At 42.8% G+C, this 24,222-nt stretch overlaps 1 protein-coding gene across 2 annotated transcripts; it reads right to left on the minus strand.

Moving 5' to 3' along the window:
- Positions 1 to 3,984: 3,984 nt before the first annotated feature.
- Positions 3,985 to 16,715, minus strand: tti2 (TELO2 interacting protein 2). Of its 2 annotated transcripts, none has more exons than XM_072266383.1 (8): positions 16,613 to 16,715; positions 10,808 to 11,534; positions 10,316 to 10,502; positions 9,613 to 9,705; positions 7,561 to 7,742; positions 5,171 to 5,314; positions 4,915 to 5,077; positions 3,985 to 4,117 (listed from the first exon to the last, which is right to left on the minus strand). In XM_072266383.1, exons 2-8 carry the CDS (start codon positions 11,491 to 11,493, stop codon positions 4,037 to 4,039), a joined length of 1,536 nt encoding a protein of 511 aa, XP_072122484.1. In that variant the 5' UTR covers positions 11,494 to 11,534; positions 16,613 to 16,715; the 3' UTR covers positions 3,985 to 4,036. The 2 variants fall into 2 exon arrangements, with proteins under 2 accessions (XP_072122484.1, XP_072122483.1); XM_072266382.1 differs by lacking the exon at positions 16,613 to 16,715 and adding an exon at positions 15,602 to 16,561.
- Positions 16,716 to 24,222: the final 7,507 nt, after the last annotated feature.

Below are 24,222 nucleotides of genomic sequence, written 5' to 3' on the forward strand. Positions count from 1 at the left end.
AAGAAGGATGTTATGGACGAAATGGGAGGTGAGGACCTCAATAAAATCACTTTCACTAAGAGATAGTGATGTGCAAACTAGAGGGCCTGAGGGTAGATAAGTCCCCTGGTCCTGATAGAATGCATCCCAAGGTGCTGAGGGAATAATTGGAGGTTATAGCAGACGTGTTGGTAATCATTTATCAAAACTCTCTAGACTCTGGGCAGGACCCAGTGGATTGGAAGACAGCAAATGTCATGCCAATTTTTAAAAAAGGATGTAGGCAAAAGACTGGCAACTATAGGCCAGTTAACTTAACATCTGTAGTCAGGAAAATGCCTGAAGCTGTCATTAAGGAAGAAATAGCCAAACGTTTAGAAAGGAGTGGTTCCATTAGACATGCAGCATGAATTTAGAAAAGGGCAGGTCCTGTTTGACAAACTTACTGGAGTTCTTTGAGGACATAATGAGTGCAGTGGATAGAGGGGAACAGGTAGATGTCGTATACTTGGATTTCCAGAAGGCGTTTGATAAGGTCACACAAGAGACTTATAAATAAGATACGGATGCATGGAGTCGGAGGAAGTGTATTGGCATGGATAATGGATTGGTTAACCAATAGAAGGTGGAGAGTTGGTATAAATGGGTGTTTTTCTGCTTGGCAGTCAGTGGTGAGTGGGGTGCTGCAGAGGTTGGTGCTGAGCCCGCAGTTGTTTACCATTTACATTGATGATTTGGAACAGGGGATTGAGTGTAGCGTTGCAAAATCTGCTGATGACATTAAATCGAGTGGAAAAGCAAATTGTGCAGAGGATGTGGAGAGTCTGCGGAGGGATATAGATAGGTCAAGTGAGTGGGCCAAGGTCTGACACATGGAATACAATGTTGGTAAATGCCAGATGATGTACTTTGGAAGGAATAATAGAAGAGCAGATTATTATTTAAATGGTGAAAGATTGCAGCATGCTGTTGTGCAGAGGGACTTGGGAGTGCTTGTTCATGAATCGCAAAAAGTTGGCTTGCAGGTACAACAGGTTATTAAGAAGGCAAACGGAATGTTAGCCTTCATTGTTAGAGGGATTGAATTCAAGAGCAGGGAGGTCATGCTGCAACTAAACGGGGTACTGGTGAGGCCGCACCTGGAGTACTGTGTGTAGTTCTGGTCTCCATACTTGAGGAAGGATATACTGGCTTTGGAGGCAGTGCAGAGGAGGTTCACCAGGTTGATTCCTGGGATGAAGGGGTTAACCTATGAGGAGAGATTGAGTCGCCTTGGACAACAGTCTCTGGAGTTCAGAAGATTGAGAGGGGATCTTATAGAAACATACAAAATTTTGAAAAAGATAGATAAGATAGAAGTAGGAAAGTTGTTTCCATTGGTAGGTGAGACTAGAACTAGGGGACATTGCCTCAAGATTCAGGGGAGAAGATTTAGGATGGAGGTGAGGAGAAACTGTTTTTCCCAGAGAGTGGTGAATCTGTGGAATTCTCTGCCCAGGGAAGCAGTTGAGGCTTCTTCACTAAATATATTTAAGAAACAGTTAGATAGGTTTTTACATAGTAGGGGAATTAAGGGTTATGGGGAAAAGGCAGGTAGATGGAGCTGAGTTTACAGACAGATCAGCAAGGATCTTGCCGAATGGCCAGGCAGGCTTGATGGACCAGATGGCCTACTCCTGCTCCTATTTCTTATGTTCTTATTTTCCACTAATTGTAATACAGTTTCCAGACTACAATTATCAGTAATTGACAGTATTTATCACACACTTATCTTGGTGTACTCAACTGATAGCTAGTGTCAGCAGCTACGATGACAGGTAGGTTTGGCTGGTATTTAACTGCATAGTTAAGTGGATGTTTAGAGAGTTCCTTCAGTCCTTGTTGACCTTTAGAAAAAAGATTCCCCACTGTCGCACAGCCTCAAGTTGATTCCCTTCTGTGTGTTTATCTTAGGAACTTTTCTTTCTTAGTTTTCAGAATCTGGGTATCTGGGTACAGAGAAGATTTACTAGAATGTTGCCTGGGTTTCATCACTTAAGTTACAGAGAAAGGTTGAACAAGTTGGGTCTTTATTTTTTGGAGCGTAGAAGGTTGAGGGGGTACTTGACAGAGGTATTTAAAATTATGAGGGGGATAGATAGAGTTGACATGGATAGGCTTTTTCCATTGAGAGTGGGGGAGATTCAAACAAGAGGACATGAGTTGAGTTAAAGGGCAAAAGTTTAGGGGTAACATGAGAGGGAACTTCTTTACTCAGAGTGGTAGCTGTGTGGAACGAGCTTCCAGCAGAAGTGGTTGAGGCAGGTTTTATGTCATTTAAAGTTAAATTGGATAGCTATATAGACAGGAAAGGAATGGAAGGTTGTGGGCTGAGTGCAGGTCGGTGGGACGAGATAAGAGTAAGAGTTCAGCACAGACTAGAATGGCCGAGATGGCCTGTTTCCGTCCTGTAATTGTTATATGGTTGTTAGCAAGATCAGTATTTATTGTGCAACCCTGTTTGCCTGGGCGAAGGCTGTGGTGAAGCCTGAGACTGCTGCAGTGCTGTTAGTAAGGGAGTTGGAACTGCATTCATCACAGCGAGTATTCCGTCACATTCCTCACTCATAGTTAATGGCAAGGTGTTCAGATGGTAGAGATAGCTGAGTTACCTGCTGCAGTAAACTGACCAGTCGAGCTTTTGCACCAGATGTTGATGATATGGACCATGGCAATTAAATTGATGTTTAAGAAGTTTGGATAGTTACCACATTTGCATGTGCACAGTAAGTGTTGTGTTGGAACATTCCCTCTGACTATCCTGCCAATGCTCTCAGAATAGCATTCATATCTACATATAGACTTGGATATTGGAAACTGTGAGGCTGTTTCCCCCAGAGTTACCATGCTCAGGAGTGCTTGTGCATGAATTGCAAAAGTTTGGTTTGCAGGTGCAGCAGGCTATCAAGAAGGCAAATGGAACATTGGCTTTCATTGATAGAGGGATTGAACTTAAGAGCAGGGAGGTTATGCTGCAACTGTACAGGGCACTGGTGAGGCTGCATCTGGGGTACTGTGTACAGTTCTGGTCTCCTTACTTGAGGAAGGATATATTGACTTTGGAGGTGCACTAGGTTGATTCCAGAGATGTGGGGGTTAGACGGAGGAGAGATTTGAGGCGTCTGGAACTGTATTTGCTAGAATTCAGAAGGATGAAGAGATCTTATAGAAACATATAAAATTATGAAAGGATTAGATAAGATAGAGGCAGGAAAGTTGTTTCCACATGTAGGTTAGACTAAAAATGGGGGACATAGCCTGAAGCTTTTGGGGGGGGGGGGGTGGGGAGAAGTAAATTTAGGATGGAGATGAGGAAGAACTGCTTTTCCCAAAGAGTGGTGCATCTGTGGAATTTTTTGCCCAATGAAGCAGTGGAGTCTACCTTAAGTCAATATATTTCGGGCAAGGTGGGATAGATTTTTGAATAGTAGGGGAATTAAGGGTTATGAGTAGGTGGAAACGAGTCCATGGTCAGATTAAGCATGATCTTATTGAATGGTGGAGATGGCCTACTCCCACTGCTATTTCTTAAGCTCTTATGTAGTGCAATTACATCGGGAGGTAGGAAACTTTTTCAGTATTCAGCATCCATGTTAAGTTCCATGAATTAACAATGCTTTCCAAGCACAGGGCCTAAAGAGACTGTCTTATGGTTCCACCAATATTCACACTGGAGTTTCTCAGCAGTCTGGCTTGTTTTGTCTGCCTGAAAGCCACAGCCCTCAGAATGCCGAGATCACGGCACTCCTGTTCTGTTTGCTCTACCCTTTTGTTGGTTATGCCCAATTAAGTTCTGGAATGACTTGCCAAAGCTTTTACCTGTTTGACCAAGCCCAGTATTCACCTGTTTTAGTATCCGAGTGTGGAAGTTTTTGTACGCTAGCCTGTTATGTCATTTGAGAATGAGTGCCGACACTGAGGCAGAAGTGAGTATTTCCAGTATTTAAATGAGTTGGACAATGACCACAAAGTTTTGCCTGTTTATTACAGTCCTGTACAGATACATTTGCAACAATTGTTACATGTCTTGCTGAACCCGCTGCAGACACTCCAGCACGGTCACATTTTCACAATTCTGCCGCACTCCTTCCAGGAGAACCTGAAGAGCACAAACGAGAGAAAGGACCATTATCCCTGCGGCACTGGCTCAGGTACAGGTTGCCTGGTAAAATCAAGTAGCATCTTAGCTATCCTTTGGAGTGTAAGAACTCTGATCTAAGCTTTCTTGAAACCTGCTTTGAATATGGTGGGGGAACTGACAGCTCTAGCACAGTTTCCATTGGCCTCTGGAAACTAAGGAATGCAGAGTTTTGTTAGTAATTGTTATAAAGACACGTCAGCAAACTAGATCCCTGGCTCTGAAACCAATGCAGTTATTTCAATTTTAAAGTATTTTGCTAAGAATGCAGTAATTATCTTTGAATAAAAATATATTTGGTAAAAAAATTTCATTTATGAGAAGTGGTTTTATTAGTGTTGTAATTAAAAAAAAACTGCATTTGTGATGTCATGAACTTCTTTTACATTCACTTGAGGGGGCTGATGGACATTATTTAAAGATTTCTGAACACCACCTCATTATTCCTTTTTCTTGTACTATTTTGTAATTTGCCTTTGTACGGTACTGCTACAAAATACACTTCACCAAGTTCTGATTCTGAAAGACAGCACTAGCCCCGGGTATTCTGCTGCGGTATCTAACTTAATTTTGGTGCCCAGACTTAGAGTAGATCTTGAACTGCAACTTTCTGAATCAGACAGAATGGTCCAACTGAGGCACAGATGAGTGTAGAAGGGATAACAGTAAATGTTTTGAAGCATTAGTTCAGGAAATTTTAGTTAAGACTCCACCCTGCCACCTCCCAAGTGCTGGGTGATCAGTGGGCACAACCTTACCGTCACTTTGCGTTCACAACAGCGATTGAGCAGAATCAAGCATTGGGTGGCATCGTGTAACAGTTCCTCCCTCACCCGCGGTGGAGTTGGGCTCTGATCAGTTGCCACGTCATATATGAATTTAAGTAAGGATTTAAGCAAAACCTCCAGCCTCATGGACATCCTGTTGAATATCAAAAAAAAAGGAAAGATTGGTAACAACTAACAGTCTTGAATCTACCCTAATGTTGTGGATTCTCCTTAGTTATAGTGGTACCTGGGCCAAGCCTGTTGGATCATGCTCTGGAATGCCTGCAGAACACAGAGCCTCGCTGTTTCCTCAGGTCCATCATACACCTCCAGATATCCAAGAATCACCCTTTGTAACCGTTTCAAGTGCCGAACAACCAGAATACCGAGCCTGGCAACAAAAGCAAATCAGGGTTTAGTGATGCATATCCTGTTGGTCTCACTAACAGAGTGATGGAGATAGCAAGAGGTGTCTGCATTCCATATGCACACAGCCCTTTTCATACAGCAATTTGCTGTCTCGTGATCCATGTATTCACAAGATTGGCTCCAGATTACTCATTTTTCTAAAAATAAAATATCTGTATAAAAGTACACAATGAAAAACCAATCATTGTATAAAAATGTGATCGGTTTCCAGACCTCTTCTGTCAAGTGGCAATTTCAAACAGGGTTGCTGCTTTTAACTTTCAATTAAGTTTGCTTAGTTAGCATTTCCTTTTAGAGAATTTAAACATTGCTTATTAGTGCATGGTAATGATTTTAAAACTACAACACATTTGTTTCTTTAGGTTATATTAGGAGAAAAGAGATTCCTAGTGGTATCTGTGATTTTTGTAATGAGGAATTTCAAGGAGTTATTGGTTTTCCCCGGTCTCTCCTGAGTTATTTGGAACAGTTTTTGTAGTGGCCGTTTTGTTGAGGGATGAGCCCAGCTTTCTAGTTTCTCCACTTACCAGCAAAGCCTGCATTTTGCAATAAGATCACCAGGTAATAAGTGTTGTATTAAGCCTCTGATGTCCACAGGTCAGAATCATCTGTGAAGCTTCTGGTAATCAGGATTTGGGGTGGAGACAGGGAGGTTTCCATATGGATGTGAACTCCATAGGGTCTGCAACCCAAACAATGTTCCCTCTCGCATGCACACATCTTCTGCTGCTAGCGCACAAAGGAATTTAAACTGCGCACAAAAGGCTGTCACCCTCTGGTACATTAAGTATATTTCACAACTGTAAACAGTCACATTTCCCTTTCCGGTTTCGGATGCGGACGGTGTCGACAACACAGCCTTTGTGATGATTTCTCTGCAGATTTTAGAACTGGCTTATTTATACTGATTGGATGAAGAAATCATTGATTCACTATGTTGAATTCCAAGAAACCAAAGGGCACGAAATGCAAAAGAACTAGTTTGTATAATAGCCACCTCCAACGGGATCCCACCACTAAGCACATCTTTCCCTCCCCCCCTCTCTCTGCATTCCACAGGGATCGCTCCCTACGCAACTCCCTTGTCCATTTGTCCCCCCCAACCCTCCCCACTGATCTCCCTCCTGGCACTTATCCATGTAAGCGGAACAAGTGCTACGCATGCCCTTACACTTCCTCCCTTACCACCATTCAGGGCCCCAGACAGTCCTTCCAGGTGAGGCAACACTTCACCTGTGAGTCGGCTGGGGTGATATACTGCGTCCGGTGCTCCCACTGTGGCCTTTTATATATTGGCGAGACCCGACGCAGACTGGGAGATCGTTTCGCTGAACACCTACGCTCTGGCAGGAACATCCTGCCAGAGAAAGCAGGATCTCCCAGTGGCCACACATTTTAATTCCACGTCCCATTCCCATTCTGACATGTCTATCCACGGCCTCCTCTACTGTAAAGATGAAGCCACACTCAGGTTGGAGGAACAACACCTTATATTCCGTCTGGGTAGCCTCCAACCTGATGGCATGAACATCGACTTCTCTAACTTCCGCTAATGCCCCACCTCCCCCTCGTACCCCATCTGTTACTTATTTTTATACACACATTCTTTCTCTCACTCTCCTTTTTCTCCCTCTGTCCCTCTGAATATACCCCTTGCCCATCCTCTGGGTTCCCCCCCCACTTGTCTTTCTCCCTGGAACTCCTGTCCCATGATCGTCTCGTATCCCCTTTGCCAATCACCTGTCCAGCTCTTGGCTCTATCCCTCCCCCTCCAACTTTCAAATCCTTTACTCACTCTTCCTTCAGTTAGTCCTGACGAAGGGTCTCGGCCTGAAACGTCGACTGCACCTCTTCCTGGAGATGCTGCCTGGCCTGCTGTGTTCACCAGCAACTTTTATGTGTGTTGCAGTTCATATAATACATTACTTGTTACATAAACCTGTTAGGGTGTATTCTCCAGTTACCTTATAAGTAGCCTTAATTGTATAACTGGATTTCTTTTAAACAATGAACAGCAAACTGGACTTGGTAGTTTATTATCCTTAGAACAGCTTCAGGTTTGCTTCCATTTAAAGATTCAGTGCGCACATCTTGTAGTCACTAGGTAAAGAAATCGCAGAGCACAAGGTTTTTGCGCACACTGGTCATTACAAATTGGAGGGAACATTGAACCCAAACGCTAATTTTGACAATAAACAACAGTCTGACCTTTCAATGAAGACAGGCAGGTGCTTGGCATATACTCTTCGAAGAGGGATCTTGTCTTCAACCTCCATATGGGTAAGTATCAGGCAGAATACTTTGTCATAGTGATTTGCCCTCTGTTGTCCTCGGGTGACGTGTGGTTTCTCTATGACTGGGAGAAGGTCGAGTAAACAGGATAGCACAGTCTAAAACAGAGAAGGAATTAGTTACAGTTCGCCTCATATTCTCTGGGTGGGGGTGAAGGGGGTAGAATTGTCGAGGTTGATGTACAAGCTCCAATGAAAAACAAGGAAACGCTGGAAGGCTCAGCAATGATGACTGCGAGAAGCAGAATTAAGGTTCCAGGTTGTTACGTTCTCATGCAGGAGGTCTGATTTTAGACAAGAGGTGGGGAATATGTTGTTCAAACGCATTGCATACAGGAAGGTCAGTATCAGATTTGGGTTTATTTTAGAAGCCATCAGCTAGCTACAGTCTACTCCTGGCAACTGAGCTGTTAGTTCATTCTCAGTGACCCTGCCATTTATCAAGACAACTGCCTATTTACCTGCAATTCATTTTCTTCCATCACCCCTTAGAAAAAAAAACCTTATCTGTCCAAAATGATAAGCTTTTTGAGATTGTGACCACTGGTTCTAAACCCTGCTGAGTTCCGCAAGAGTCTGATCTCCCAATTTGTCAAGCGTGCACTCCTGGGACCCATTTTGGCGAATCTTTGTTGCAAAGACAGAAGGTATATCCTCAACGGAAGAACATATTTGAAGTGCATTTTCACCAAGGCTGTATACAAGTTCAGCAATTACCAGGTCTGGCAGGAGAAAATGGTGGAGACAGGATCACCTTCACTGATAGTTCCCAACATTAGGAAAACAGCATCCATCATCAAGGACTCCCACCATCCAGGCCATGCTCTCTTCTCGCTGCTGCCATCAGGAAGGAGGTACAGGAGCCTCAGGACCCACACCACCAGGCTCAGGAACAATTATTACCCCTCAACCATCAGGCTTATCTATACTTCACTCATCTATAACCTTCGGACTCACCTTCAGGCACTCACCTCATGTTCTCTATATATTACTTAATTTTTTTTCTCTTTTTGGCTTTTGCACAGTAGGGTCTGTCTTGTTTTTTTTTCATTGATTCTATCGTGCTTCCTTGTATTTACTGAGTATGCCCGCAAGAAAATGAATCTTGTACATAGTGACATTATACGTACTTCAATAATAAATTTACTTTGAATATGATTGCCTGATGAGATACTCACATTAATGAGCAGATGTACCTAAAAGAGTGGCAACTGAGTGGACTGCTATAACAGGTAAGACTCCACTTTCAGTCGCTCTGCCTAACAAAGACTGTAGGTAAGTACGCAGGCACAATGAGGGGTGAAGTGATACAGGAGACAGTGGTACTGCCCCAAGCTCCAGTGACACAGTCAGTCCTGATCAGTGTGTGAGCTTGCCCTGTGATTGCATGTGTTTCCTGCTATGTCCCAAAGACCTGCTAGCTGGTAGGGGTAAATTACCACTGTGTGGTAGAATAGGGCAGACTTGATGAGCAGTTTTGAAAGATACGAGACAGGTTTAAAAAAAAAGTGGGAGTAATAGATTGATTGGATTGTTCTGAGAGCTAGCATTGACTTGATGGGCAAAACGGCCTTCAAAATCGCTTTTGTATCTGGATATTAGAGGAGTTTGCAATTCATGAGGCTACCATGTCAATGTGAGGGTGATGCCACAATTAACGCTCAGGGACCTGGAATCGATCCTGACACTGCTGTCCTAAGTGGCGCTTGCGTGTTCTCCTTGTGACCTCCTGCGTTTCCCCCTGGATGGTCTACTTCCTCCCACATTAGGTTAATCAGTCACTGCAAATTACTCCCGAGTGCAACTAAGTGGCAAGGGAGAAAATCGGGAGATGATAGACAGAAGAGGGAGGATGGACTACAGGGTCTGATGCGATCATTTTTCTTGGGAGGTATGACAGACCAGGTTGAACGAATGTCCTATTCAGGCCATTACAAGGGGGATAGTGTTCAGAAGGGACTTTATTCACCTGAATGAGAGAGGCTTCGGGAGTGTACAGGTGAGTGAAGAGAGCATGGTACACCACCTGCGCTCGGTTATACTGCAAGAGCTCTGCAGCAGGCTGAAAGAGAACACAAAAACTGTTAGGTGCACAGGCACACTTTCAAAATAGAATGAAATACGAGCAAGAAAGCTACAGGGCCCAACAACGTCCATTGTAATCCACCGTCCCTCTCTCTCCAGTAGTAATTCATGATTACTGTCCATTGGAACAACTAGCTACCCTTATCCAACCAAGTGTAAGCCAACTGCATTTCTCATTTAATGTCAGGCAGCAAGTAGGTGATTTGAGTATCAATGTTGAAGTAAGAGACAATCCTCCAGTTAGGTTTAAAATAACACATTTGTGAAGCATTTTAATACAATCCAATGCTCCACATCCAATTGCAGTCACTGCACTGCAGATAAAGAGTTTGCAGAAGGTCCCACAAACTGTGAATACGAACCCTGGCAGGAGTACGAGTAGAACTCTGCTGTATGAATCATTACCAGATTCGTTCGCAGAACACAGGCTGACAGGAGCTTCAGTTTAATACCTGGAAGACAGTGTGGCACTTGATACTGCCATGTCTCACCTTCTACAGAATTTCTTTTCTCTCAGACTCCTCTGCAACGTCCCCCACCCCTTCCCGCAACTCCCATTCGAGCCCCAGTCTCTGGCCTCCACGTACCACATTGTCAATGACGTGCTGGAGACACCTCACACCCAGAATCTTATTCTCTGTCCTGTAGTCATCTGAGAAGAGGAGGGATGGGGGCAGCACTGTGTCCAGGTGCTCAGCCAGCCAAGGCCTCCTCACCCTCTGCAGCAGCCACCGAAATACGTGTTTTGTGGCTGGATTCAACTTCCAGGTGTTTCTGTAGAAATTTGCACACACACACAAAACAGTTACTAGCACTCCCGTTTAAAAAAAATGAAAAAAGCAAAGAAGAGTGCAGTGACATGACACACCCGTAGGTGAGATCCAGCAGCTGAGGAAGAGGGGTGTGTGCAGTTCCTGCCAGCAGTACAAGCTCTGGCAATAATGCCAAGGAGATACAACACTGAATCTCTCACCTCGCCGGCAACTACCTGTAGGTGGGTGAATTACCTACCAGCTGAGAGGAGATACAGTTTATCAGAGACCGCTGACCACTCGATGATGTATGTAAAATGGACTCACTTGCTCATTTGTGGCTTCATCAGATGTAGCACAGCTCCCAGAGCTCCCCCGCCTTCCTCCTGCGACCCACACAGGAGCTCCACAAGAGTCTTGCAGCTGGATGCCTGCACTGTGGCGGCCAGCAGCTCATCTGCAGCCAGCCGAGACGCTGCGTTGGTCCATGGCATCTCTTGGCAGTGTGTGGCGCAGAAAATGACCAGGTGTGGGGAGATGCCATTCAAAACAGAGCTGGGTGGAACTCCAGCAGAGCTGGATGTCGCTTGCATCGGCCTTACTGACAGTTTACTGAGGAGAATCTGAAATACCTCCGCCACGCTGTGGGCCCTCCCAGGTACTGTGGAATAGGCACTGTCAGGCAGCTCCCCAACGTCGGACTCACATTGCGGCAATGCTGAGTACTGGGTCAAAACCACAGCCAGGTCCACGTACATTTGAACAATACTCACAGTTTCACTTTGACAATAATTGTTGAGAAGCCAGAGAGGATCAGCATGTAAAAGCAAATCCTTTACATTATCCACAACTAATCCTTTATCACCCCTTAGATTTTCAGTTGACAAGTCCTCCAGAATCTTTTTTAGAACCTCCCCAATAGGGACTTTCATAATTTGGTAATATTCCTCTTGTTCGGTCCTGTTTTTGCCTGCAAGTTGCAGTTTCTGGATGATTTCTGAAGGATCTTCCATGATATCTTCTTTTGAGTTGGAATCAGAAACTCATATTTAATCTGGGGAAAAGAAAACATTCTGTTTTCGTGGCCAAAGCAAGTAGAGGACACAGTACTGTACAAGGATATAATTATATCAATGTCTCAATTTATCAGCTGAACAACTCTGCAAAATGTAGCGGTTTATCAAAGTGTTTACAGACACTATTTTAGATGAATAGATCACTGAAAAACAAATAGAGCTAGGAGACCATTTGGCCCCTGCTCCACTTTTGGATAGGTTCATGACTCATCTTCTACCTTGAGAATACCTTTCTGTATAACCCATATCCTTTAGAAATCCTTAATATTTAAACACCTGTCTCCAATATACTAAGTGAAAAAGCCACAACAGCCCTTTTGTGTATCGAATTATAACAGGCCTTTTGAATAGCAAATTGTCTGAAGGGAGATAAGTCATGTGGACCAGATGGGGTAAGAGATCATAAGACATAGGAGCAGAATTAGGCCATTCAGCCCATTGAGTCTGTTCTACCAGTGCCAATCCCGGATCCCACTCAACCCCATACACCTGCCTTCTCACCATATCCTTTGATGCCCTGACTGATCAGGAAACTATCAACTTCTGCCTTAAATATATGCACGGACTTGGCCTCCACTGCAGTCTGTGGTACAGCATTCCACAGATTCACTACTCTCTGGCTAAAACAAAACCCTCCTTACCTCTGGTCTAAAGGGACGCCCCTCAATTTTGAGGCTCTACCCTCTAGTTTAGGATATCCCCATCATAGGAAACATCCTCTCCACATCCACACCATCTAGTCCTTATAACATTCGGTAGGTTTCAATGAGATCCCCCTGCATTCTTTTATAGACCAAGAGTTCTGAATGAGGTAGTTCAATGTGGAGGCATTAGTAGTGATCATTCAAGAATCACTAGATTCTGGAATGGTTCCAGAGGACTGGAAAATTTCAAATGCTCCATTCCTTAAGAAGGGAGGGAGGCAAAAAACAGGAAATTATAGGCCAATTAACCTGACTTTAATGGTTGGCAAAATTTTTGAGATCATGATTTAGGATGAGGTTTTGGAGTACTTGGAGGCACACAATACAATAGGCTGAAGCTGGCAATGGTTTCCTTAAGAGGAAACATTGCCTCACAAATCTATTGGAATTCTTTGAGGAAATAGCAGGCAGGATAGACAAAGGAGAGTCAATAGATGCTATTTACTTGTATTTTCAGGAGGTAAGACTGCTAAGAGACCCTGATGTTACAGGAAAGATACCAGCATGGACAGACTGGCTGACTGAACGATGCAAGTGAGGAAATAATGGGAGCCTTTTCTGGTTGGCTACTGGTGACTAGTGGAGTTTCACAGGGGTCAGTGTTGGATCCACTTCATATTATATGTTAATGATTTAGATGATGGAATTGATGGCTTTGTGGCCAAGTCTGAGGAAGATACAAAGACAGGTGGAAGGGAAGGTAGTGCTGAGGAAGCAGGGAGTCTGCAGAAGGATTTAGACAGATTAGGCGAATGGGCAAAGAAGTGGCAGATGTACGTAAATGTTTGGTCATGCATTTTGCAAGGAATAAAGACATAGCATATTTTCTAAACTGGAGCAAATTCAAAAATTGGAGCTACAAAGGGGCTTGACAGTCCTTGTAAAGGATTCCCTAAAGGTTAACTTGCAGGTTGAGCCATTAGTAAGGAAGGCAAATGCAATGTTAGCATTCATTTCAAGAGGACAAGAACATTAAAGCAAGAATGTAATGCTGAGGCTTTATAAGGCACTGGTCAGACGACACTTGGAGTACTCTGAGCAGTTTTGCCTCCCATATCCAAGGAAGGATGTGCTGACATTGGAAAGAGCCCAGCAGAGGTTTACAAGAATGATCCCAGAAATGAAAGGGTTAACATTTATTGCCTCTGGGCCTGTACTTGCTGGAGTTCAGAAGAATGAAGGGGAAACCTCATTGAAATGTACTGAATACTCAAAGGTCGAAATAGAGTGTATGTTTTCATTAGTGGGCGAGTCTATGACCAGAAGGCACCACCTCAGAATAGGACATCCCTTTAGAATAGAGAGGAGAAGGAATTTCTTTAGCCAGAGGGTGGTGAATCTGTGGGATTCATCATCACAGATGGCTGTGGAGGCTCATAGCATCTTGATTAACAAGGGAGTCAAAGGTTACAGGGAATCATATAAAACTACTGCGCAGAATCAGGCCCCTTGACCTGCACCAGACCATAGCCCTCCATGCCCCTCCCATCCACCAAGCTATCCAATTTCTCTTAAAAGTTGAAATGAAATTGCATCCACCACTGGCGCTGGCAGCTTGTTCCACGCTCATCCAACCTCAGTGGGAAAGCCTGCTTGCATTTACCCTATCGATACCACTCATAATTTTGTATACCTCTGTCAACTACAAACTTGTTCCTCTAAATCCAGGGGACTGTTAGTTGTCTGTAGTACAGCCCCATTAACTTGGTCATACCTTCCTTCTTCCTCAGTTCCACCCACAAAGCCTCACTAGATGAGTTCTCCAGTGTGTTCTGACTGAGCACTGCTGTGGCTTTTTTTTAAACTAGTAATGCCACCCCTCCCCATTTAATCACACTTGCTCTATCATGTCTAAAATAATGGAACCCTGGAGTTGTCCCTCCTTCAACCAAGTCTCACTAATGGCTATGTCATAGTTCCAAGTGCTGATCCATGCCCTGAGCTCATTTACCTTTTCTACACTTCTTGCATTGAAATATAAGTAACTCAGGACATTAGTCCCCACAAGCAGCACTAGCAAACTTTCCTGCTAGGATATTAGTCATTTGCAAACCATCTCTTCTGTACAGAGCCTAGCTCCCCTGGAACAGAGCTTAATGATCCAAAAATCATTTGCAAACCATCTCTTCTGTACAGAGCCTAGCTCCCCTGGAACAGAGCTTAATGATCCAAAAATCTGACACCCTCCCTCCTGTACCAACTCCTTAGCCATGTGTTAAACTGTGTGATCTTCCAAGTTCTGGTTTCACTGGCACCTGGCACGGGTAGCAATCCTGAGATCACACCCCTGTCCTTTAACTCAGCACCTAACTCCCTGAACTCACTTTGCTGAACCTCGTCACTCTTCCAATGAATGTCATCGGTACCTATATGGACCATGACCTCTGGCTGCTCACCATCCCACTTTAGAATGCTGAGGACACCGTCCAGATATCTTGTTCTCGTCCACAGAACCGCCTCTCTGTTCCCCTAACTAACAAATCCCCGATCACCACAGCTCACCGCTTCCCCCACCCCTCCCTTCTAAGCCACTCAGTGCCAGAGACCTGACTGCTGTGTCTTTCCTCTGCTAAGACATCCTCAACAGTACCCAAAGTGGTATACTGTACCTGTTGTTGAGGGGGATGGCCACAGGGGTACTCTGCACCTTGGGTGTAACTACCTCTCTAGAGAAGGCAGGAGAATTGGGTTGAGAGGGAAAATGTATCAGCCAAGATTAAAAGGTGCAGCAAACTCGATGGGCTGAATTCTGCTCCTATGTCACATGGAATTTCAAAGATTCACCATCCTGTGTGAAGAAATTTGTTCTCACCACTGTACAGAATGGTCTTAAAAAAGCCAGTTTAAAGTTTTTTTTTAAAAACATAAGTTGTCTTGATTTATTTAAATCAACATAGAGTTTAGAAAAATAAAATGTAGAATGTTCATATCTCAGCACTTTTACTTAAAATGCCATTGTGGCAAGTGACGCTGATAAGCCAATCTACAAATGTCACATTACATGAAAATTAATACATTAAACACACTTTCCGTATGTTGATAATCTACATTTTCTGATATATTATTTGACCAGACTGTATGGTGAGATCTCCAGAACTGCAGACAAGGAACTTGATGCATTTAGAAAATATCTCTCCCAATGCATCTCCTGTTTTTCATCCTCCATACCGTTTTAAGGTACTGTTGTGTTAAATTAAACACATCCTGGATATATTCAATAAAACAGAACACATTGGGAATAGTCTGTGGAGTGTTAGCCCTCATTAGTCAGGGGGATTGAGTTAGAGAACTGCAAGGTTCTGGTCAGACCACAATTAGAGTATCTGTTCAATTCTGCTTACCTCATTTCTAAAGAGAAATGCTCGAGCTTTTCTCTTAACAACATCGTCATAAATCTCCTCTGAATCCTCATCACTGGAAGCAGGTGGAAGGTTTAGCAACAGTGCTGAGTGTATTCACCAGGTTGCTGCCTGGATTACAGACCATCATGTAGGAGGAAAGGTTGAGCGAGCTAGGGCTTTTCTCTTTGGGGTGAAGGATGAGGAGAGGCGACTTGATAGGGGTGCATAAGATGATGAGGAGCACGGACAGAGGTAACAGCCCTTCACCCCCACCCCCCCAGGCAACAATTGCCAATACCAGAGGACATCCGTTTACGATGAGTGGAGGAAAGTTTAGGGGAGATGTCAGAGGTATATATCTTTATACACAGAGAGTAGTGGGTGCCTGGAATACACTGCCACAGCGCTGGTGGAGGCTGATAGAATAGGGACATTTATATATTTAGATGCAAGGAAAATAAGTGTTATGGTCTGAGCATAGAGTAGGTTGAGATTGGTCGGTACAACATCGTGGACCGAAGTGCCCACACTGTGCTGGATTTGTTTTCTGTTCAATGAATGCACGAACTCCAGTTATCGTCCCTGGAGAGACACTGAACCATCTGTCCGTTCTGGACGCGGGTGCACGGCGATGCCATCTTCTCCGGTTCTCTCTCTGTGGATCTTTATCGGACCGTGCATTGCCTGCAGCCGTTCACTGGCCCCCTTCCCGCTGCGAGACAGGGGGGTTGCCGTGGGCCACCGCGGGAACAGGCCGCCTTCCCCCGCATCCCCGGCCCGTCAGAGCCTCTCGTTGGGAAGAGCCGGATCCGGGGGTGGGCGAGGGGGCGGCAGCCCGGTGTCCCGCTCCGGGACCCGACCTCTGCACCGCACCCCCCCCACCCCCCACGCCCCCGCCCCCGCCCCCCGGGATTGAGGAGGCGCCGATCCGGCCTGAGGCCGCTGACGAACGCCCGGCCCCGGAATTCTCGGGCGGAGGCCCTCCCGCCCCCGACGTAAACAACCTCTCACCTCCTCCCCCGCGGCGCGGAGTGTACTTCCGGTCAGAACACGGCTCCAACGGAAATGCCGGCCTGCTCCGACGCCAGCCGGATGTGGAGTAAAACCCCGCCAACGCGCTCCGTGTCACCGCCTCTCAGGCGTCCGGGCACATTTGACGCAGAATTTTAGTTCCGGACCTGAACCGGTGAGGTGCGGGTCCGACCTGACTGGCGCCGTGGCTCAGGTGACGTAGATTAAAGCCGCGTGTAAATAGTTGTGCATGTGGAGCTCTGTATCTGCAGATACTCGTGTGCAGGCAATCAAAATTCAAAGTAAATTCATTATTGAAATATATATACAACCCTGAGATTCATTTTCCTGCGGGCATACTCAATAAATCCATAGAATAATAACCATAACAGAATCACTACACCAACCTGGGCATTCAACCAGTGTGTGCAGAAGACTACAAACTGCGCAAATACAAAAAAACCCAGTAATAATAAATAAGCAATAGATATCGAGAACATGAGATGACGGGTCCTTGAAACAGGTTATGGGAACATTTCAGTGGTGGGGCGAGTGAAGTTGAATGAAGTTACCCCCTTTGGTTTAACAATCTAATGGTTGAGAGGTAATAACAGTTCCTGAACCTGGTGTGGTGAGTCCTGAGGCTTCTACACCTTCTTCCTGATGACAGCAGTGAGAAGGGAGCATGTCCTGGGTGGTGGTGGGTCCCTGATGATGGTGGCTGCTTTCCTGTGACAGTACTTTGTGTAGATGGGCTCAATGGTTGGGAGGGCTTTACCCACGATGGACTGGGCCGTATTCACTACTTTTTGGAGGATTTTCCACTGAAGGACATTGGTGTTTCCACAGCAGACTGTGATGCAGCCAGTCAATATACTCTCCACCACACATCTACAGAAGTTCGTCAAAGTTTTAGATGGCACGCTGAATCTTCACAAACTCCTACGTCAAGGTGTTGCTGTGCTCTCTTCATAACCACACTTATGTGCTGGGCCCAGGACAAGTCTTTGAAATTATAACACCGAGGAATTTATAGTTGCTGACCCTCTCCACCTCTGATCTCCCAATGAGGACTGGCCCATGGACCTCTGGTTTCCTCCTCCTGAACTCAATGATCATCTCCTTGGTCTTGCTGATGCTGAATGAGTAGCTGTCGTTATGACACCACTCAGCCAGATTTACAATCCCTCTCTGATACGCTGATTCATCACCACCTTTGATTCGGCCTACAGCAGTGATGTCCGTAACAAACTTAGATATAGCATTGGATCTGTGCTTACCCTAACAGTCATAGGTATAAAGTGAGTAGATCAGGGGACTGAGCACACGGCCTTGTGGTGCACCTGTGCTGATGGAGATCGTGGAGGAGATGTTGTTGCCAATCCAAACTGACTGGGGTCAGCAAGTGAAGAAATCCAGGATCCAATTGAACAAGGAGGTAGTGAGGCCCAGGTCTTGAAGCTTATTGATTAGTTTTGAGGAGATGATGGTATTGAATGCCGAGCTGTAGTCAATAAAGAGCATCCTGATGTATGCATCTTTGCTGTCCAGTTTTTCCAGGGTTGAGTGAAGACCTGTTGTTCCAGTCGGCAAATTGGTGTGGATCCAAGTCGCTTCTCAGGCAGGGGTTGATGTTTCATCACCAACCTCTCAAAACACTTCATCAGTGTGGGTGTCAGTGCAGCTGGGCGATAGTCTTTGAGGCAGGTTAGCATGTTTTTCTTAGGCAACGATATAACTGAAGCCTGCTTAAAGCAGGTGGGTACCTCAGACTGTGAAATGAGCAGTTAAAGATATTGGTGAGCACTCTAGCCAGTTGATCACACAGGTCTTTGGTGGTCAGCCGGGTACCCCATCTGGGCTGGATGCTTTCCGTGGGTTCACCCTCCTGAAGGCTGCTCTCACGTCAGCCTCAGAGACTGAAATCACAGGGTCACTGGGGCTGTGCGAGTTCGAGATGGTTTCTCCACGTTTTGACGGTCAAAGCGAGCATAGAAGGCATTGAGCTCACGTGGAAGCACCTATGTTGCTTGGTTTCACTTTGTAAAGGGAGACAGCATTCAAGCCCTTGCACAATGAAATCCTTCATTGATTCATGTTTACTTTACTTTATTGTCGCCAAACAATTGATACTAGAGCATACAATCATCATAGTGATACTTGACTATGCGCTTCGCGCTCCCTGGATTACAAATCGATAGTAAATATTAAAAATTTAAATTATAAGTCATAAATAGAAATAGAAAAGGGAAAGTAAGGTAGTGCAAAAAAACGAGAGGCAGGTCCGGATATTTGGAGGGTGTGACCCAGATCCAGGTCAGGATCCGTTCAGCAGTCTTATCACAGTTGGAAAGAAGCTGTTCCCAAATCTGGCCATATGAGTCTTCAAGCTCCTGAGCCTTCTCCCGGAGGGAAGAGGGATGAAAAGTCTGTTGGCTGGGTGGGTCGTGTCCTTGATTATCCTGGCAGCACTGCTCCGACAGCGTGCTCTGTAAAGTGAGTCCACGGACAGAAGATTGGTTTTTGTGATGTGCTGCGCCGTGTTCACGATCTTCTGCAGCTTCTTCCGGTCTTGGACATGACAAATTTCATACCAGGTTGTGATGCATCCTAGAAGAATGCTTTCTATGGTGCAGTTATAAAAATTAGTGAGGGTTTTAGGGGACAGGCCAAATCTCTTTAGTTTTCTCAGGAAGTAAAGGCACTGGTGGGCCTCCTTGGCAGTGGACTCTACTTGGTTGGACCAGGTCAGGTCATTTGTGATATTGACCCCGAGGAACTTAAAGCTTTTGACCTGTTCCACTTGCGCACAACCAATGTAAATTGGGTCGTGCGGTCCGCTACTCCTTCTGAAGTCAACAACCAATTCCTTCGTCTTGCTGACGTTGAGGGATAGGTTATTGTCTTTGCACCATGCCACCAGGTTCTTAATTTCCTCTCTGTACTCAAACTCATCATTACCCAAGATATGGCCTACAATTGTGGTGTCATCAGCAAACTTATATATTGAGTTTGATGGAAACTTGGCTACACAATCATGGGTGTACAGTGAGTACATCAGGGGGCTGAGTACGCAGCCTTGTGGGGCACTGGTGCTCAGAGTGATTGTAGAGGAGAGCTTGTCCCCTATTTTTACAGCCTGGAGTTTAGTCCAGAATTGTCACTTTGCCCGTGAGAAGGCTTTCTGGAGATCGTACCTGGACCTCTTGTAACTTTCTTGGTCAGTAGACTTGAATGCCTCTGATCTGGCTGTCAGTAGATCAGTACAGGATTTTAGTACTTGGCCAGTTACCCCATCTGGGCCAGATGCTTTTCACGAATTCACCCTCCTGAAGGCTGCTTTGCACACCTCTGTATATAAACAAATCCGATTTATTTATATTTATTGTGTTCATTATGCTTATTGCTTTTTTCATGCTGCTTTGGATCTGGAGTAACAACCTCCTTTACACTTGATGAAAACACTTGATTACTGGTGAATAACAATAAACAATCCTGAGTCACTGAGAGGCGAATCTGATCAAGTTATTTAAAATGTACAGAAAATTCCCTTTGTTGATGAGTAACTAGAACTTTAAAATTCGACATGGTCCCTTAGTAGTTCTGTCGGAGAAGCAGTTTCTCAAACGCTTATTCAAAGTTTCATTTGTTATTAAAGTATACAACTCTGAAGAAGCGACTTATAGATGGAGATTTAATTCAATATTATTAAAACGTCTATTTGTGATCTTATGAAAAAACAGATCCTTTTTTTTGATACAAACTCATTCCGTTGATGATAAATTTGTATTATGGGATGCGATGAAAGCATATTTGAGGGGTCAGATAATAAGCTATATGTCTAAAATTAAGAAGGGATATAGATCAATTGGAAAAAGAGCTTACAAAATTAGAAAAAGAATCTCAAAGACATATGATAGAAGAAAAACGAAGAGAACTTGTCAATAAGAAGTTACAATATAATATGCTTCAGACATATCGAACAGAAAAAGCAATCATGAGAAATAAGCAAAGGTATTATGAGTTAGGTGAGAGATCACACAAAATTCTTGCTTGGCAGTTGAAAACAGAACAAGCTTCCAAAACGATAAATGCAATTAGAACAAGTGCAAATAAAATTACGTATAAACCTTTAGAAATTAATGAAACTTCCAAAAGTTTCTATTCTGAATTATATCAATCGGAATCACAAAACAATGTTAATGAGATAGAAAGATTTTTATCACAAATAACTCTTCCAAAATTGAATTTGGAAGAACAGAAGGGATTAGATATGCTTTTTACATTAAAAGAGGTTGAAAAAGCTTTAGGATCACATCAAAGTAATAAATCTCCAGGAGAGGATGGTTTTCCCCCTGAATTTTATAAAAAATTTAAAGATTTATTAATTTCTCCTTTTATGGAGTTAATACGTCAAGTGGAAAAAACACATAAACTTCCAGAATCTTTCTCGAAAGCGATTGTAGTAGTATTGCCAAAAAAAGATAGAGATCCTTTAAAACCAGCATCACATAGGCCTATTTCTTTGTTGAGCACGGATTATAAAATAATAGCAAAAATTTTATCTAGTAGATTATCTAAATATTTGCCAAAATTAATACATATGGATCAAACAGGATTTATTAAAAATAGACAATATGCAGATAATGTAACTCAGTTACTCAGTATAATTCATTTGGCACACAAAAGGGAGGAAATGAGTATGGTAGTAGCCTTGGATGCAGGAAAAGCATTTCATAGATTGGAATGGGATTTTTTATTTAAAGTATTAGAAAAATATGGGTTAGGAGTACCTTTTATAAACTGGATTAAAACTTTAAACACTAATCCTAACGCTAAAGTAGTGACAAATAGTCAAATTTCAACACCATTCCAGTTAGAAAGGTCAACTAGACAAGGTTGCCCATTATCAACTACTTTATTTGTATTGGCGATAGAACCATTAGCAGAACTAATTAGAATTGATTCAGATATTAAGGGTTTTAGAGTTAATCAGGAGGAATATAAAATTAATCTTTTTGCTGATGATGTTTTAATTTACTTAACAAACCCACTGTATTCTACGAAAACTATCTTCTAGATTGGATGAATATGGAAAAGTATCAGGGTATAAAATAAATTGGGATAAAAGTGAAATCTTACCTCTTACTAAAGGGGACTATAGTTAATGTCGATTAGCAACCCAATTTAAATGGCCAATAAATGGTACAAAGTATTTAGGTATAAGACTTGATAATGATATAAAGAATTTATATAAACTTAATTATTTATCACTATTGAAAAAAATTCAGGAAGATCTTGACAAATGGATGATATTACCAATAACATTAGTGAGTAGAGTCAATGCTGTAAAAATGAATATATTTCCTAGAATACAGTATTTATTTCAAACACTATCAATACAACTGCCACAGAAATTTTTTCAAGAGTTAAATAAATGTGTGAGGATATTTCTTTGGAAAGGTAAGGTGTCAAGAATATCACTGGAAAAATTGACATGGAAATTTGAGTTAGGAGGGTCACAACTTCCAAATTTTAAGAATTATTATAAAGCAAATCAACTTAGATTTATTGCATCTTTTTTTGAAGAAAGAAAATCGGCATGGATTAGAATAGAATTAGATAAGATAGGAGAAAATACACCCAAAGATTTTATATATAAATAGGAATCTAAGTGTCTACAGAAAAGGAAAGAATCTCCTATATTAAAACATTTGATTGATCTATGGAATAAGATAAATGTTGATGATGAAATAAAGAAATCTTTATTAGTAAGGAGACCTTTGTTCCAAAACAGACTTATTCCTTTTACAATGGATAATCAACTTTTATATAATTGGTACCAAAAAGAGATTAGATCTATAGGAGACTGTTATGAACGAGGTATATTGATGTCATTTGAACAATTAAAGAATAAATATAAAATATCAAATAACACTTTCTTTTGTTACCTTCAATTAAGGGCTTATTTAAGAGACAAACTGGGTCAAACAATGTTTTTGCCGAAACCTAATGAAATTGAAATTTTAATTCAAAAAGGAAAAATTAAAAAAATTATTTCTTTTATGTATAATTTGATTCAAAAACAGACATTTAAACAAGGAACTCACAAGTCAAGACAAAAATGGGAAACGGATTTGGGTATTAATATTGATGAAACAAATTGGTCAAGACTATGTCTTGACAGTATGACAAATACAATAAATGTTCGACTTAGATTAGTACAATATAATTTTTTACACCAATTATATATTACACCGCAAAAAATAAATAGATTAAATTCAAACTTATCTGATCAATGCTTTCGGTGTAATCAAGAAATTGGTACTTTTTTACATTCTACTTAGTCCTGTTCCAAAATTCAACCTTTTTGGATACATTTAAGAGTTTTATTGGAAAAAATTACTGGAACTCAACTTCCACATAACCCTATATTACTTTTATTAGGTGATATTGAAGGGATAAAACCGAAACTTAAATTGAATAATTACCAGAAAGTATTTATAAAAATTGCATTGGCAGTAGTCAAGAAGGCTATAGCAGTTACTTGGAAATCGGATTCGTATTTAAGTATGGATCATTGGAATAATGAAAATTTTAGTTGTATTCCACTCGAAAAAATTACTTATAATTTAAGAGATAAATATGATACATTTTTGAATATTTGGTGCCCTTATTTACAAAAGAGAGGTTGGCATATTTAGGTGCTCTGATGATAAAGATGTTGATCCTTTGGGGAAAGTAACAAATAAATATATTAAATCTATTTTGAATCCCATGGAGCATGTGGAGACCTTCCAATATCCAGGCAATCTTTCTTTCTTTCTTTTAGGTAGGGGTATATATTGGGGGGGAGGGGTTAAGGGGAGGGGGTGGGTAGATATTGTTATTACATGTAATCAGTGTGAAAGCTTAATAAAAATTATATATGAAAAAAAATTATACAACTCTGAAATTCTTCTTCTCCAGATAGCCATGAAACCAAGAAAGAAGAGAATGGCAGCATGACCATCAACCCCAAAATCCCTCCTCCCTGCACAAAAACCCGGAACAGGCACTACAACCCCTAAATCCCCCTATTCCGCACAAAAAGATCGAGCAAAAAACACAGAATGCTAAAAAAACTATAAGATCAAAAAAAAGTCTATAGTCCCAAGTCCACATCCAAAACGCAGAAAACCTGGGCAACATTCTCCAGGCACAGTGGCAGGCTCTCTCATTTCTGTTAGCGCAGCAGGGACATCCTCAGTGATCAAAAGGCAGGTAGCCGGTTCTCAGTTTCTGCATTCCCCTCGATGTTTCAATCTCCCTCGTTGTTATAATAGAAGCTTTTATTGGTGAAATGGAGTCAAACCTTAGCTTGTGCCCTGTCCCATAGCCTGCACACCGCGAGGTTTTCACACGCTGCCTCAGATTCCCAGAATCCTCTCAGAGACTGCTGAACGCCGGCACACCCAAATGATGCCCAAGCAGCAAATCACAAGCTCCAGCAGTTCCAGAATCACATCCAAGACGGAAAGCAAACGTAAAAGACATAAAAGAAGTGAAATATCTGGTTTCGAGATCCATCCAGAAGATGTCGACCGAAGGAACGTTGTACGCAGGTGCCA

The sequence above is a fragment of the Mobula birostris genome, chromosome 8 (assembly GCF_030028105.1).
Source record: "Mobula birostris isolate sMobBir1 chromosome 8, sMobBir1.hap1, whole genome shotgun sequence".
Lineage (NCBI taxonomy): Eukaryota > Metazoa > Chordata > Chondrichthyes > Myliobatiformes > Myliobatidae > Mobula > Mobula birostris.

Excerpts from the sequence above, each read along its gene's own strand:
- tti2 (XM_072266383.1), bottom strand. The coding sequence starts at position 11,493 with ATGGAAGATCCTTCAGAAATCATCCAGAAACTGCAACTTGCAGGCAAA. Across the intron at positions 5,078-5,170 it reads ATCCAACAGGCTTGGCCCAG|GATGTCCATGAGGCTGGAGG; the intron begins GTACCACTATAA and ends GATATTCAACAG. Across the intron at positions 4,118-4,914 it reads GTTGTGAACGCAAAGTGACG|GTTCTCCTGGAAGGAGTGCG; the intron begins GTAAGGTTGTGC and ends TGTGCTCTTCAG.